General features: G+C 37.0%; 1 protein-coding gene across 3 annotated transcripts; it reads left to right on the top strand.

The window, feature by feature from the left end:
- Positions 1-1,357: 1,357 nt before the first annotated feature.
- LOC116211344 lies at positions 1,358-10,112 on the top strand. 3 transcript variants are annotated; one of them, XM_031545680.1, is made up of 17 exons: positions 1,358-1,915; positions 2,355-2,451; positions 3,146-3,234; positions 3,397-3,553; positions 3,650-3,779; positions 4,528-4,621; positions 5,113-5,247; positions 5,865-5,965; positions 6,434-6,547; positions 7,212-7,438; positions 7,912-7,970; positions 8,065-8,250; positions 8,329-8,452; positions 8,542-8,600; positions 8,822-8,967; positions 9,058-9,216; positions 9,618-10,112. In XM_031545680.1, exons 1-17 carry the CDS (start codon positions 1,855-1,857, stop codon positions 9,912-9,914), a joined length of 2,235 nt encoding a protein of 744 aa, XP_031401540.1. In that variant the 5' UTR covers positions 1,358-1,854; the 3' UTR covers positions 9,915-10,112. The 3 variants fall into 3 exon arrangements, with proteins under 3 accessions (XP_031401540.1, XP_031401541.1, XP_031401542.1); XM_031545681.1 differs by having other exon boundaries at positions 1,871-1,915; positions 3,136-3,234; XM_031545682.1 differs by lacking the exon at positions 3,397-3,553 and having other exon boundaries at positions 1,871-1,915; positions 3,136-3,234.
- Positions 10,113-12,851: the final 2,739 nt, after the last annotated feature.

Consider the following 12,851-nt stretch of genomic DNA (forward strand, 5'->3'; position numbering starts at 1 on the left):
TCTTAATAAAAAATAACAAAATAATAGGAAAATAGCTATTAAAAAAAAGCATTAAAGCCCTCAAGCTTCTGCCACATCCCATGCTTCTCGAGTAAACTATCAATTTTGTTCCTGACTTATGCAAGTTGTATTAATTAGATTCCTGAGAAAATTTTACATCGATTCGGTCTTTGTTCACATCAATTTGATTATTGGTCATATCAATTTCATCCTTAGTTACATCAATTTCGTTCTTGATTACATCAATTTAGTCCATCCTCTTAGTCATATCAATTCAATCATCACATCATTTTGATCCTTGTTAACATCAATTCTTTACATAAAAAAAGCTCATTTAGTTTTCTCTATCCTTTTTACTACTTTTGTCTCCGAGTTGATTTTGGAGCATTTGTTCTAATTGCTTGGACCTCCGATTCTCATGTTCTTAGTGGCTATAGAAGGCTTATACATAACACTACTACTTAGTATCAAGTTTCGAGCCAAAAAGCAAAGAAACAAATTAGAAAAATGCCGTTGAAATTCAATTTTCACTCACAATGCAAAAATTTTGGAGAGTGGTATATCTCAAATCGTGCAACAAAATTACAAGCCGTCAGGTGCTTCCTTACGAGATGAGGAATCAGTATATATAAATTTTTGGACCAATATTGACTCTATAAGAATTCATCATTTATGATTCATAAAGTTTCCTCTCTTTAAAGCACGAGAACAAATTCTTATAAAGTCAATATTGATTCAAAAAATTTATATAGACAGATTGCTCATAGCGTAACTTGATAACTCGTAATTTCTTTGCACGGTTTGAGACATATCGCTCTCTGAACTTTTTGCCTTCTGAGTGAAATTTAACTGCATTTTTTAAACTTGTTTCTTTGTGATTTTGCTCGAAACTTGATACTAGGTAGTAATAATATGTACAATCTTTCTATAGTCACCATGAACACGAGAATCAGAAGTTTGAATAATGAGAATGAATGCTCCAAAATCGGCTCGAAGACAAGAATAATAAAAGGGATGAAGAAGACCAGATAGACTTTTTTTTATGTAAAGAATTGATATTAATAAGGACCAAAATGATATGATCAAGAAGAGACTGAATTGATGTGACCAAGCGGATGCACTAAATTAATGTAATCAAGGACGAAATTGATGCGCTTAAGAACTAAAGGATGTGACCAAGGTCGAAATTGATGTGACAAGTGACGAAATTGATGTGATTAAAGACGAAATTAATATGATCAAGGACTAAATTGATATGATGAGAGATTAAATTAATGTGATCGGGACCGTATTGATATAATATTTTTCTCGGTGACCTTATTGATGCAACTTTGATAAGTGGGGACGAAATTGATAGTTTAGTCCGTGCTTTTCCTATGCAGCCCAACCTCCTCTCCGGTCCATCCTCTCAATCGGTCTTCCCCTCCGCCGCCGCTCCGGCTGCTCGCTGCTTCCCTTTTCCGCTCTGCTGCCGTCGCTGCTGCTGCTGCTCGCTGCACCCCTCCCCCGCTCCGCCGCTGCTGTTGCTGCTTCCCTGCTCCGCTCCCCAACGAGCCGTGCTCAAGTTCTTTTGCTGCGAGCCCCGAGCCCCGAGCCGAGCCGAGCCGAGCCCGGGCCTTCGTTTATTTGAACGAGCCGAGCTCGAGCTCGAGCTCGGCCTCGGCTGTTTAGGCTAGACCGAGCTCACGAGTTGATAAACGAGCCGAGCTTGAGCCCGCTATATTGGGGCTCGGCTTGGCTCCTCTACCCCGCTCGTTCAACCCCTCCATCTCATAAGCAGAAGCCTTTGGGGTTTCGTCTCATTCCAAAACCCACGTCGGGGCTGCGGATTGCGACGACGTCTGGTTGAGGATTATGGCCGCCAGGTGCCGCCGTCTCCGTGTGATTTCAAGGTTCCTGCCTCGGGTTCTCTCAGGTCAGCCTTCTAGCTCAATGCCCGTGTTTGTTCAGTGTAAGAGTCGCTTCCACAGAGGCAGCTCAATTTGTATGCCTATAGATAATCATAGATTGATGTGGAGCAAAGTACTGCCATTGGTAGAACTTGAACTTGTGTTAGATGGATCATTGCTTTGGAGGCTCAAACTCGGTTTAAATTGATGTTCGCTAGCATCGACCTCGGATAGACTGGAGCTAGTTACTAATTCGTTTTCAACAATATGTGGAGCTCTAGATTGCCTGAGCTTGAAGAGCAAATGTTCAAGCTCGAGTTTTGCTAAATTGACCGCTAAGCTCGGACCAAGCTCGGGCCATGCTGAGTCGGATTCTAATAATGCTCAGAATGACTCTTTTGAGCCCATCTAGGTTGGAATTATCATCTTCTTGACTCAACCTGCTTGGCCATTCTTTATTTTCAGGGGATGGTTATGTCTTCGCCTCCTCTATAGTTCTTTCACCTCGTACAGTGAATTTAACCGACAGAGAAATTGGTGGGAGCCAATGTCTCATCCACAGGTAATTAGACACTGCTCTCTCTCTCTCTCTCACTCACTCACTCATAAACTTTCAATGCTTGAGTAGTGTTATATCATTTTCTGGTCTTGGTTTTTCTGTTCCTTCTTTTGAAATGTATGTGGAAGCCTTTCATAATGTAACTTCAATCTGACTTACTATTAGTATTACAATGTTCGGGATGATCAATCAAAAGGAGTGTAGCCACTTGGAGACAACCGAAAAGAAAGGACCTTCTTTAATGTGTTAACTTTGATTGGAGCCTCATGTGGTACAAATGTGCATTTTTTTCCTTGATTCTTGTCTTTGTTCAAATTAGTAATGTATAGGCTGGATAACTCCTTGAAATTCCTTTGAAATGGCTGAAGAAACCTCTGAGCTCTCATCTTGCTTAATGAAAGATTTGCATAAACCTTTTGAATAGCTATAGAACTTCCATAAATTGGTAACTTGCTTGATGTGCCCTGGTGTACTTTTATTTGGGAATTGAGACTCTTCTAGTAATTGGACTTCGAAAGTTTAGCGTTGTGTTCACTTTCCCTTTGTATAACTCTTTAGAGATTATTATTCACATCTTGTTGCTTCACTAGAAAATTTGGTAATATAATTTCATTATTTTTAAAATTGTAACTTTTCCTGGTTTGTTTTCTTTGATGGCTGATATATCTTTTAACTTATTATTTACAGTCCTTTTCAGGTACTCTACAGCATCACAGGTTATTAATCACTCAGTGCACGAAGTTGATTTGGCTTCATTCATGAAATCCACTTTAGAAGACCTTGAGGGTAGGGTTCAGCACAAACTACGATAAAACTATCTCAGTTGTTATTTCATTTTTTTCTTCTGCAAAACGTCCTTTCTTTCAAGTTTGTTCTTTTGTTAGAGGGGGATTGATTTATTTGCTATGGAGGCACGCTCTTCTGATAATGAAGTTTTCATCTTTACAGGCCCAAACTACTGTTGGTTAAATAAAGTTGAAGGACATGAAAATTTTGTAAAGAAAGATAAGCCATCCTTAATCCTAGTTGGATTATTGTTTGAGAATGCTTCACCTGCAGGCTATAACAGTGTCATAATTCAAAAGTTAAAATCGATTCAACAAAGGTAGTGGATATGAAGTACTTTCTTATTCCTCTTTTGAACTCATTTATTGAGTTATATTTTCAAGCTTTAAAGGAACTCTTGCTTTCTTGTGGTTAGGTTTCCACACCTTTATGTTATGGGTCTTAAACTTGGCAATGTTGCTGTACATCAAAATGATCTAGTTCAATCGATACTAGAGGAGTATATTACCTTTCCCATCTTAGTGGTTCACAAGAACTTCTCTGAGGTGAGATGCAAATGGTTATCTTATTTTACTAAGCTATATCATATACTATTGGATGCACTTTCTTGACCACATTTACTGACAGTTTTTGCTCTCTCTTTCATTGTACTTTTGTGAAGCATAGTGATGTTGCCTATTGTAGTTGTGATACATGTCGACAACAATCTTCTTAGGTCAATTGGGATCTTTAGGACATACGTATTACATGAATGTGGTGTGGCGTATGTTAAGCACCGATTGATAGCTCTTAGTGCAGTAGTGTTATTGGATATCTGAAAACATGGGTGTAGGTATGAGAAGTTTGTTTATTTGGTCTAAGCAAATTCGACTGTCTTAATCAAGGGAATGTTTGTGTAATTGTTCCATTTCGAGTGTAAACAAATGTCTGATGGATTTAGTGATTACAAGACTGAAAATGATAAGCTGAAGATAAGAAGTTGTTCTACAACTCTAAGTGGTTCAGTTACTCGTGAAATTTGGTCTGGCTTTCAGTATTTGGAATGGAGAATCTTTTTTTCTTTAGTAGTAAAAGATTTCATTAAGAGGCACCAAGAAGGTGCATAATTAAGCATTTTTTGGAATGGAGGATCTAACGTGGGGAATGGAATAATCAGAGAGAAAACGATCACACTATTAGTTTAAATTACTTATGAAGTAGGGTTGAATTGGTGCACGAGTTTATCCTCTTAAAGTTCTTTATTATGATATTTTTGTTTGTTCTAACTTCTTTATCTTTCATTTATATTTTCAGATACCAAAAGGGTCAAGCTACATTTTACTAGAAGACTCTACACACCCTGTATTTTATCTTGAGGAGAATCTTGATCTTGAAATTATTGATAAAGGTATTCAAATAAGCATGTATGAACAATGTATTTGAAGCAAAAGACCAGTGTGCAACCACTCTCACCTTAGTGGAAGTGTTCTACTGGGTCAGTTTGAGTGTGTTTAGTTAAAGTATTGTTTCATGCAAAAATGTATAGCTCTCCCGATAAAGAAAGCAAGAACGCTTATGTTTCCTTTTGGTTATTATTGGGTCAGGCCACTCTCACTTTAGTGTTAGTGTGCTACTGGGTAAGTTTCGTGTCTTTAGTTAAAAGTATGGTTTCATGAAAAATGTGTAGTTCTCCCAATAAAGAAAGTTGATGCTTCCTTTCGGTTATTACTGGGTTGGGCCTTTCTTGCTGATATGTCTATCAGTTATGCTTAGAATTACAACCCTTAAGGGGCTTCATCTTTCAAAGGGAAGTAGACTACTCAAGAATTTCACATTTCATTTATGTAGTAATCTAAAATTGAATGAAGAATTTTTATTTTCTTTTGCAATTTTGTGCAGCTACTAAGAAACTAAATAATCAATGTGATAAGGAATCTAAGCTGTTCGATAGTTCGACGTGGATTCTGAAGCAGAATAATGTGAAGGAACCATACCTATGTTCTGCGATGCAAAACATTCTTCTCTTCTCTCCAGGTATAAATTCGGTTTGCATGGTGTTTTACTATTTTCTTTAAGATATACCTCGTTCGTGGTGAATGCTGAAACATGGAAAATGCTTTATTCATCAAAAGGACAAATATGTTTTCTCAACCTACTGTCTGTTTAAGAGGGGCTAACAATTGCCATTAGAATCAGGTTTGGTTCCTACTATTCGGCCTGTAAACAATATAAAAGCTTCTCCGTGGCGACATGATTGAGAGCTTCTTGGCTCTTATAGAGTGACCACATTAGAAAGATTGTGCAATAGAAACTGCTGTCCCAAAATCATTTAAACATCTGAGCACAACTTTGTGCAAATCAAGGAAATCTGGATTCATCCTTATGAATGTGATACAGTGAGGGAGTTGGATTTGGCGATGTGTCTTCCTGATCCATTAGTCTTTAGATTAGGGGTGAGGTTGCTTCAAATTTTTCCCGTGCATGTTATGGATTGTACCTTTTATAGAGTGTTTATGTTGTCCATGGTCGAATTCCTATTATGGATTGGTGGCTCATTAGATGCTTTTTCCGGGGACAAATTATACTGTGATCTTAGCTTTAAGTGGCGACCTCGATTACTTCATAGTTTTCTTGTCTGTTATTTCTCTCAGGTTGCATCTCAGCTGATGAGAGTGGTGATCGGTTATTCGTTTCTGACAGCAATCATCATCGGATAATTGTGGCTGATAGAACTGGCAAGATTCTAGATTGTGTACGTAATTGAATTCAACCAACTGCTTCTATTTAAGTTTGACTCTGTTTACAGAGAAGATTACGACCATTACTAATAGATTTTTCCATGAAAATCCTATGACCTTTGCTATTAGCGGTTTAAGTTTGATCCTTTAGTCCCTGCAACCGAGCTTCTTGATTAGTAATTTAGAATATTCTCATGAAGAGTATTCATCTTTCTAATTTTGTATGATACATGAATCAGTTGTAATATCTTGATGTTGGAAGAGATGTTATATTGCACAAATGACTGTAGTTTCATTTCAATCATGAGGTCTGGCAAGTAATTCTTTAGATAATTAAATTCTTAGCTTGTTTTCTTCCATAATTGTCTACATGTATGCACATATCTTAGAGATATTGTCTTTTTTTCTGTTTGCAAGCTTCTATGAATCATTTGGTAATTGGTAAAGGTAACTGAGAGTACTAATTTGAAAGAATGTGCCAGATAGGCTCTTCCCCAGGTTTTGAAGATGGAGATTTTGAGTCTGCCAAATTGTTTCGTCCTGGTTCTACCCTCTATGATGATGCTGAGGATTGCCTGTATATTGTGGATTCAGAGGTATGCCTCCAAACTTTCATAGTCTTCATAGTCATGCATATACTTCTTCCTTTGTCAAACGACTCAAACCCACGTCTTCCAAGGAATCTCTGTTTTACATGTTTATACGAAAAGACAATTCCGTAAAAAATAGTAGAGATTTAAGGAGGAAGCCCATATTCAATTTTACTTTGGTTATGTTACATATGGAAACATATCCTCGAGTGCATCTTCTCTCAATGTAATTTGTGCGGGAAAAGCCTTGAGAGTCTTAGCATCCCAAGACGAGGAAATATTATAGGAATGGAACTGTAATTTGAGAGCAACTTTTGCCTGAAATGTTAAACCAAGAAAATAATTGAAAGCTCCGATTAATTATTTGTATACAGAATTCCCATTTGCAAAATGGTCTAGAAAACATATCCATTTTCCCCTTTTTAACTGAAAAATGTTTATCATTTACAAGCTAGACCTTGGGCCCAAAATTTCTTTGGCTCATTATGTCGAAAAAGTTAAAAAAAAAAGGAAAAGAAAAGAAAAAGATTTCAAAAGCACGATGAAGGCCCCATGTCTTAAGTTGAGCTTATTGCCTTGCTTAATTTTTACTTGTATTCGGGATAATTTTTTCTTGTATTTTGTTGCCTTTCATTCTCTTATTTTTTCTTGCTTGCTTTTATCTATGAAGAACCATGCCATTCGGAGGGCTGATATGAGCAGGCGGATTATTGAGACAGTCTACCCTGAGGGCCCCAGCAATCGTAAATCGAACACATTTTGGACATGGATTAAGAGTAAATTAGGTCTGCACAAGGAAGTCGTTGTGGACTCTGAGACTTCTGATACAGAAGTACTTACATTTCCTTGGCATTTGTTGCAAGCATCAGATAGTCAAGTATATATTATTAGCCGCAGGTATATATACTTGTCTGTCGTTTCATATTTACCATTTAAAATGAAAAGGAGAAGCCCCGTTAGTCTGTATCTTAAAGAAGATGGTACGACATCTTAGATTCGTTTTTTTTTTTTCCCCTCCCTTATGTAGAACTTTTTCTAGTAGAATTGTTTACATGGGAAATTATTTTCCATAGATGTATAGATATATATTATATATGTTGAGGTATTGCATTTGGTTGTGGAACACGAAATCATGCTCTTGTTTAAGCATTGGTGATGTGAAGAAAAACTGTTTAGAGGAACTCCTGTTCAAGAAAAGAAATTTTCAGCTAATTCTTTTGCTGATGGATGCTAAATGGAGTTTCATACCTCAAATTGGAATCTATTTTTGGAATCATGATCGATGATATGATTACTTGTATGGATGACAAGATCGATGATTATGTCCTCAATGCTCTGACAACAAAAAGTTTGAACTTTATTATTTGCAGATTTGAGACATTGTGGATTCTTGATTCGTCTTCATGGGAGTTGAAAGAAACTATTACAGGTTTGTAATTTAATTTCTTGATCAATTACTTTATGTAAATGTCTTAAAATATCGCTCAACTGAATTTGTCTTCTGTTTATACATGGAAACCTAGGGTTTCAGCAAGTTGTTGCGGTTTGTCAAGAGTTGATTGTAGAAAAAATGTCCCTTTTGAAGCAGCTGCCTCGTGATCAATTACATCAACGAACTTCCGCCAGTTTTTCACTGGAAGATCAGCGACACCTGAGTCTTGTGTCATCGGTGGCTACATTAGGAGATTACATAATAGCCTGTGATCCGGGTATGAAATCAAAATTCCACCTAAGATCCTTTTGGGATAGTATATAAACATTAATCCCATGAAATGTATCCTTTAAAGTGGGTTGCAAGGTTTCAAGACTTTGTCGGGAATCTGGAGCAATTTTGGATATAGAGTTCTCAAACTTTGGGATTCTTGGGTTGCCTTATTGGATGAGCTTCCCTCTCGAGAGAGTCTATCCTATGTAAGAGCATCTTTTATTCGTACATAATTTCTGTAGAACATTTTCTCACTCATCTCAAGTGATTGCTCTTCTCAATTTTTTAACTACAGTGTTAACCAGATTCACAGCGCTCACATTGATCATAATCAACATTTTAGTCTGTTGCCAGGTATTTTCTTGCATACAGCTCTTATATAAATGTGTGTATACGAAGAATGTTTCATAATATTTAGGTCAAATTATGGCACAATATTGGTTCTTTTCCCTCGGTCTATAGTCAGGATTGACCATTTGGAAAATTTTCATCCTCATCTATGACTTCTGTAAAACTTCTGCAAGTCTCCGATTATAGTGAAATTTTATCCTATTCACATGGCTTGATTTAATCAGGTCGTGTCGAGATAAAATTGAATGTTGGCTTGCCTGCTGATACTGAGCTGGTAGAGCCATTGAAAGATAGCAGTATATGGCGCCAGGCAAGGGGGGCTGCTACGGAAGTCTTGGGATCCCAGGGTGTCGTCGGGTCCTCAGAAAAGGTCCTTACTAATTCTTTCTGAGATGATTCAACGTACAATGATTCTAGCTCCCCAATTTCCGTAATTATGACAATTTGTTTTATCAAGCAGGTAGGTGTGGCCCAGCAGTGGTATGATGAGTTAGACAACCTTGCCTTTACGACAACCGAGATGGAGTCAGATGTTCAACATGATAATAATGCAATAAATACTCAAGATGATAAAGTGCACATCGACTGTGTTGTACATACAAGTCCTGGGACGAGCGAGGTAATTGTTCTTTCTTCAACTTTTGTTTACTTCATGCTGTTAGTTTAGTTTTGCTCTTCGAGTTCTCTTCTTTAGATGTGAAAGTCTTAACAATGAAGAGTTGGCTATTGTTTTCATTGCAAGAGAAGGGAAATAATCACCGATTTCGAATAAGCAACCCAAACATCAAAAAGCACTGTCAGAAAATTTCCCTCAGATTTATCAATTTTGAATCACCTAGATTGTATTATCTGATGCAGAGCTTTACCCGATTGAGTTCCACAATTTTTCCAAAATGATTCATGCTTTGATCATCAAAACATTAAATTTATGGGTGTTAACTGTAATCGTCCATAGATTCTGAGGTTGTTGTGGGGTTATCCTGACTCATGGCCTTCTGTCCTCGTCTATCTTCTTTGAAGGTTATCATCTATGCGGCTCTGTATTTGAAGCTGAAAGCAAACCCCAGCCCTGAAGAAGGCAATTGGGAGAAACAAGTCGCTCGATTAGCTGAACTTCTGGTTCCTTCGAAAAGGGGGAAGATTAGAAGTTCTTGCCGCCAGATCTTGTTGAGCTTGAGATCCGATTTACAGAACCTCATCTTTGTCAAGCCAGTGCAAGTCAGAATACGAATAAATTCCAAAGACCATCCTAAGGCTGATAACTCGAAGGATATTATTTTAAGTGAATCCTCGATCCAAGTCGATGTTTCGTTATGAGCTTAGGTTTGGGGACTCATATAGGTTATTTTTTTGCATCAATTGTTCAAAATTCTTTTCGGACTTCGTGTAATTGGATGTTGTAGTGATATGTACTGTTATTTGGTATTTCTAGGTAAATTTGAATTGTACATGAACATAGAACGTGCATATTGGATTGAGGATCGATACATATGCGGTTGAATCTTGTTTCGGTCATTGAGTTATGATTAGGTTTGCTATTATCTGGAATGAATTGCATAGAGGAAGAGGAACCATTTGGTTTTTGGTAAAAGTCGTGATTTCAGAAAGCAACTGGGGCAGAAGGCTAATCGTATTTGGTCCTCAAACTTTTCCTCTTGGATCTTAAATTAATCTTATTTCGTCCTTGGATTTTGACTTGAAGTCCTCCATTGTTTAGCTAGACACATTGTGCTTGGATGACTTTGGATGGGGAAGATTTGATTGCTACTATCGATATATTTATTCATATTTTGAAGCTCGGAGACCCAGGAGGGACTATTTAAGCAATTGCATAAATAAATTGATGTGGACATTCTTGATATCACAAACATGTAAGTATACGGATCGTATCAAGTAATATATACGTGAATAGAGTATTGTTTCTACAGAGAGTTCCAAAATTATCGCTAAGAACTAAAATTAATACACTCAGCAGAAGTAAAATAAATCGGTAATAATGAGAGGTGTAACTAAAGAAAGACTTAGGAAGATTGCTATAGAGTTATGTGAAATATCTATGTCTAGAAAGACTTAGGGTTTCAAATCCCTTGACGTTGGTTAAATCCCTTTTATACCCTTCTTCTCTTTCCTTTAAACGAACCGAGTATATTACTCAAGATTCGACGTACTTCCCTAAGTATCTCTCGATTTGCCTAGGCAAGATATCTCCTTAAACTAACTTCCTGTTTCTCTATGGATGTTGCCATTTATGAAGACTCATTAAGTAACAATCTCGATTTAGGATGCCTAAGGCAAGCTGGTATATCTCTATTCAACATGCGAAACAACCCAACTTTCTTGAGTAGTCGAAGTCGAATATAGGCTATTTCATTCCTTTTCTAAATCCCTACTTACTCCGTCGAGCCCGTATAGATTACCACATCAATATAGTTGGTGATCAAGCAACCATACGCATTAAGCACAGCTACAAAATAAATACCTCGATTCATTCATCAAGAAAGCCCAAGAGAGTGTTACGGGTTAACTACACTTAATAGTTCTTCGAAACCCTAGAACAAGTTTAGTTCATGGCCAAAATACAAATCATCCCAAAAGCACACATCATGTTCAATAAGAGGAAAGGAAGTAAAAGGGTGAAGGCAAGAGCCCGGTTATTATCGACGCTCTCGACTTGATGTTGATTCCTGCTCTCCTCCACGACTTGCCGCAGTCCTCCTTCTCCTTTGTCAGCTCTGTTCTTGCAGCTCTCCTCCCCTCCTCCTCTTCTTGCTACAAAAGCAAGAACAAGGAGGAAAAGAGATGATGATGTATGTATCTCTCTCTTTTTCATCTTCTCTCCTCTTTGCTTCCTATATATAGAACATCAAAACGCGGCTTCCTTGTCCTTGCTCTCATTAATAAGGTCTAATTCAAGTGGGCAACTTGTCCGTTAAATCACCAAAAATAAGCCGACAATCCTTGACTTTTCGGAAAGGTAAGTCGGTTTTGGGCAGAAATGACAGTACAGCCGGTGTTGCAACTTCCGAAAGTGGGTGTTGCAACTCTGAAGCTACTGACTTCTGCTCTATCCTCTGGCATTGCAACCTTCGAAAATGAGCGTTGTAACCCTGCAATCTGACCATAGCTCCAATCCGCACCTACCATTGCCAAAACACCACTAAATAAGAGCCAAAATCACTTATAACACTAACAACAGACTTAGCTAAACTGTTTTTGAGTTGGATCATGATTCAACTTAACTTGATTTTGTGTAATGATTGCAAGTGTTGATAAATATATAAATAGGTGATAATATATACATATATATATATGTATTTATATATAAATATGAAAGTAGATGGAGAATTTATTATTAAAAAATTAATTATAAAAAATAGTTAGAAAAAATGTATTAGTGAAATATCATTATTAAATGGAGAAAAAGATAAAATAGTAATGATTGCAGTGTGGTATTTGGGAACTAATGAAGTTGAGTTGAATAGAGTAAAATTTTTTATTTAAAAACCAAACAAAACCTAAACGCTATCACGACATCATGATTGACATAAAAACCGTCTAAAAACATAAATTTCATCAATAAACTAGTCGGAGTTCGTGCCCAATGAGGATTAATAAACTCTTATTATGAAGAGTGATCACAAATCTATACGCATGAAGAGCTACGAAGATGAGATTTCATCAACCCAAACTAAACAATGGCAGCTTATTCATAACGACAATTTCGAGAGGCCTGCGAGGATAAGACACAGTGCCTTACTGTGCGGGGTGGATTTTGAAATTTAGTACAAGGGGAGCAGCGACGGCGAAGAGATAGTAGAATCCTAACGTGAAGAGCGACGGACAATGATAATTTCATTTAAAAAAGAGTAAATAATATATAAAATCACGTATGTTTTTGACTTTTTTTTAAAATTTAGTATGTACTTTAAAATTTTTCTACAAAAAAATAAAATATTTGCTCCAAATCTTGCATGCCGATTGTCTCTGTTAAGTTATTTCATTAAGTGATGACATGGCAAGTTAATCGGGGTCTCATTGGACTTCCAAATATAAAAGTTCACAGCGAAAAAAATATAGTTAAGATAGTAATTTTGGGAATGGAGCTCCAAACCTAGATGAACCTGTTAATGCCATAATATAGATGCATATCTGAGCTCTAATCTCGCATCTAAAGTAGTTTGTACAGTAAATTTAAAAGGATGATAATATATTCTTTCATTATTATTTGGTTTCCTACAGCGAACCTGATATGAA

The sequence above is a fragment of the Punica granatum genome, chromosome 6, assembly GCF_007655135.1.
Source record: "Punica granatum isolate Tunisia-2019 chromosome 6, ASM765513v2, whole genome shotgun sequence".
Lineage (NCBI taxonomy): Eukaryota > Viridiplantae > Streptophyta > Magnoliopsida > Myrtales > Lythraceae > Punica > Punica granatum.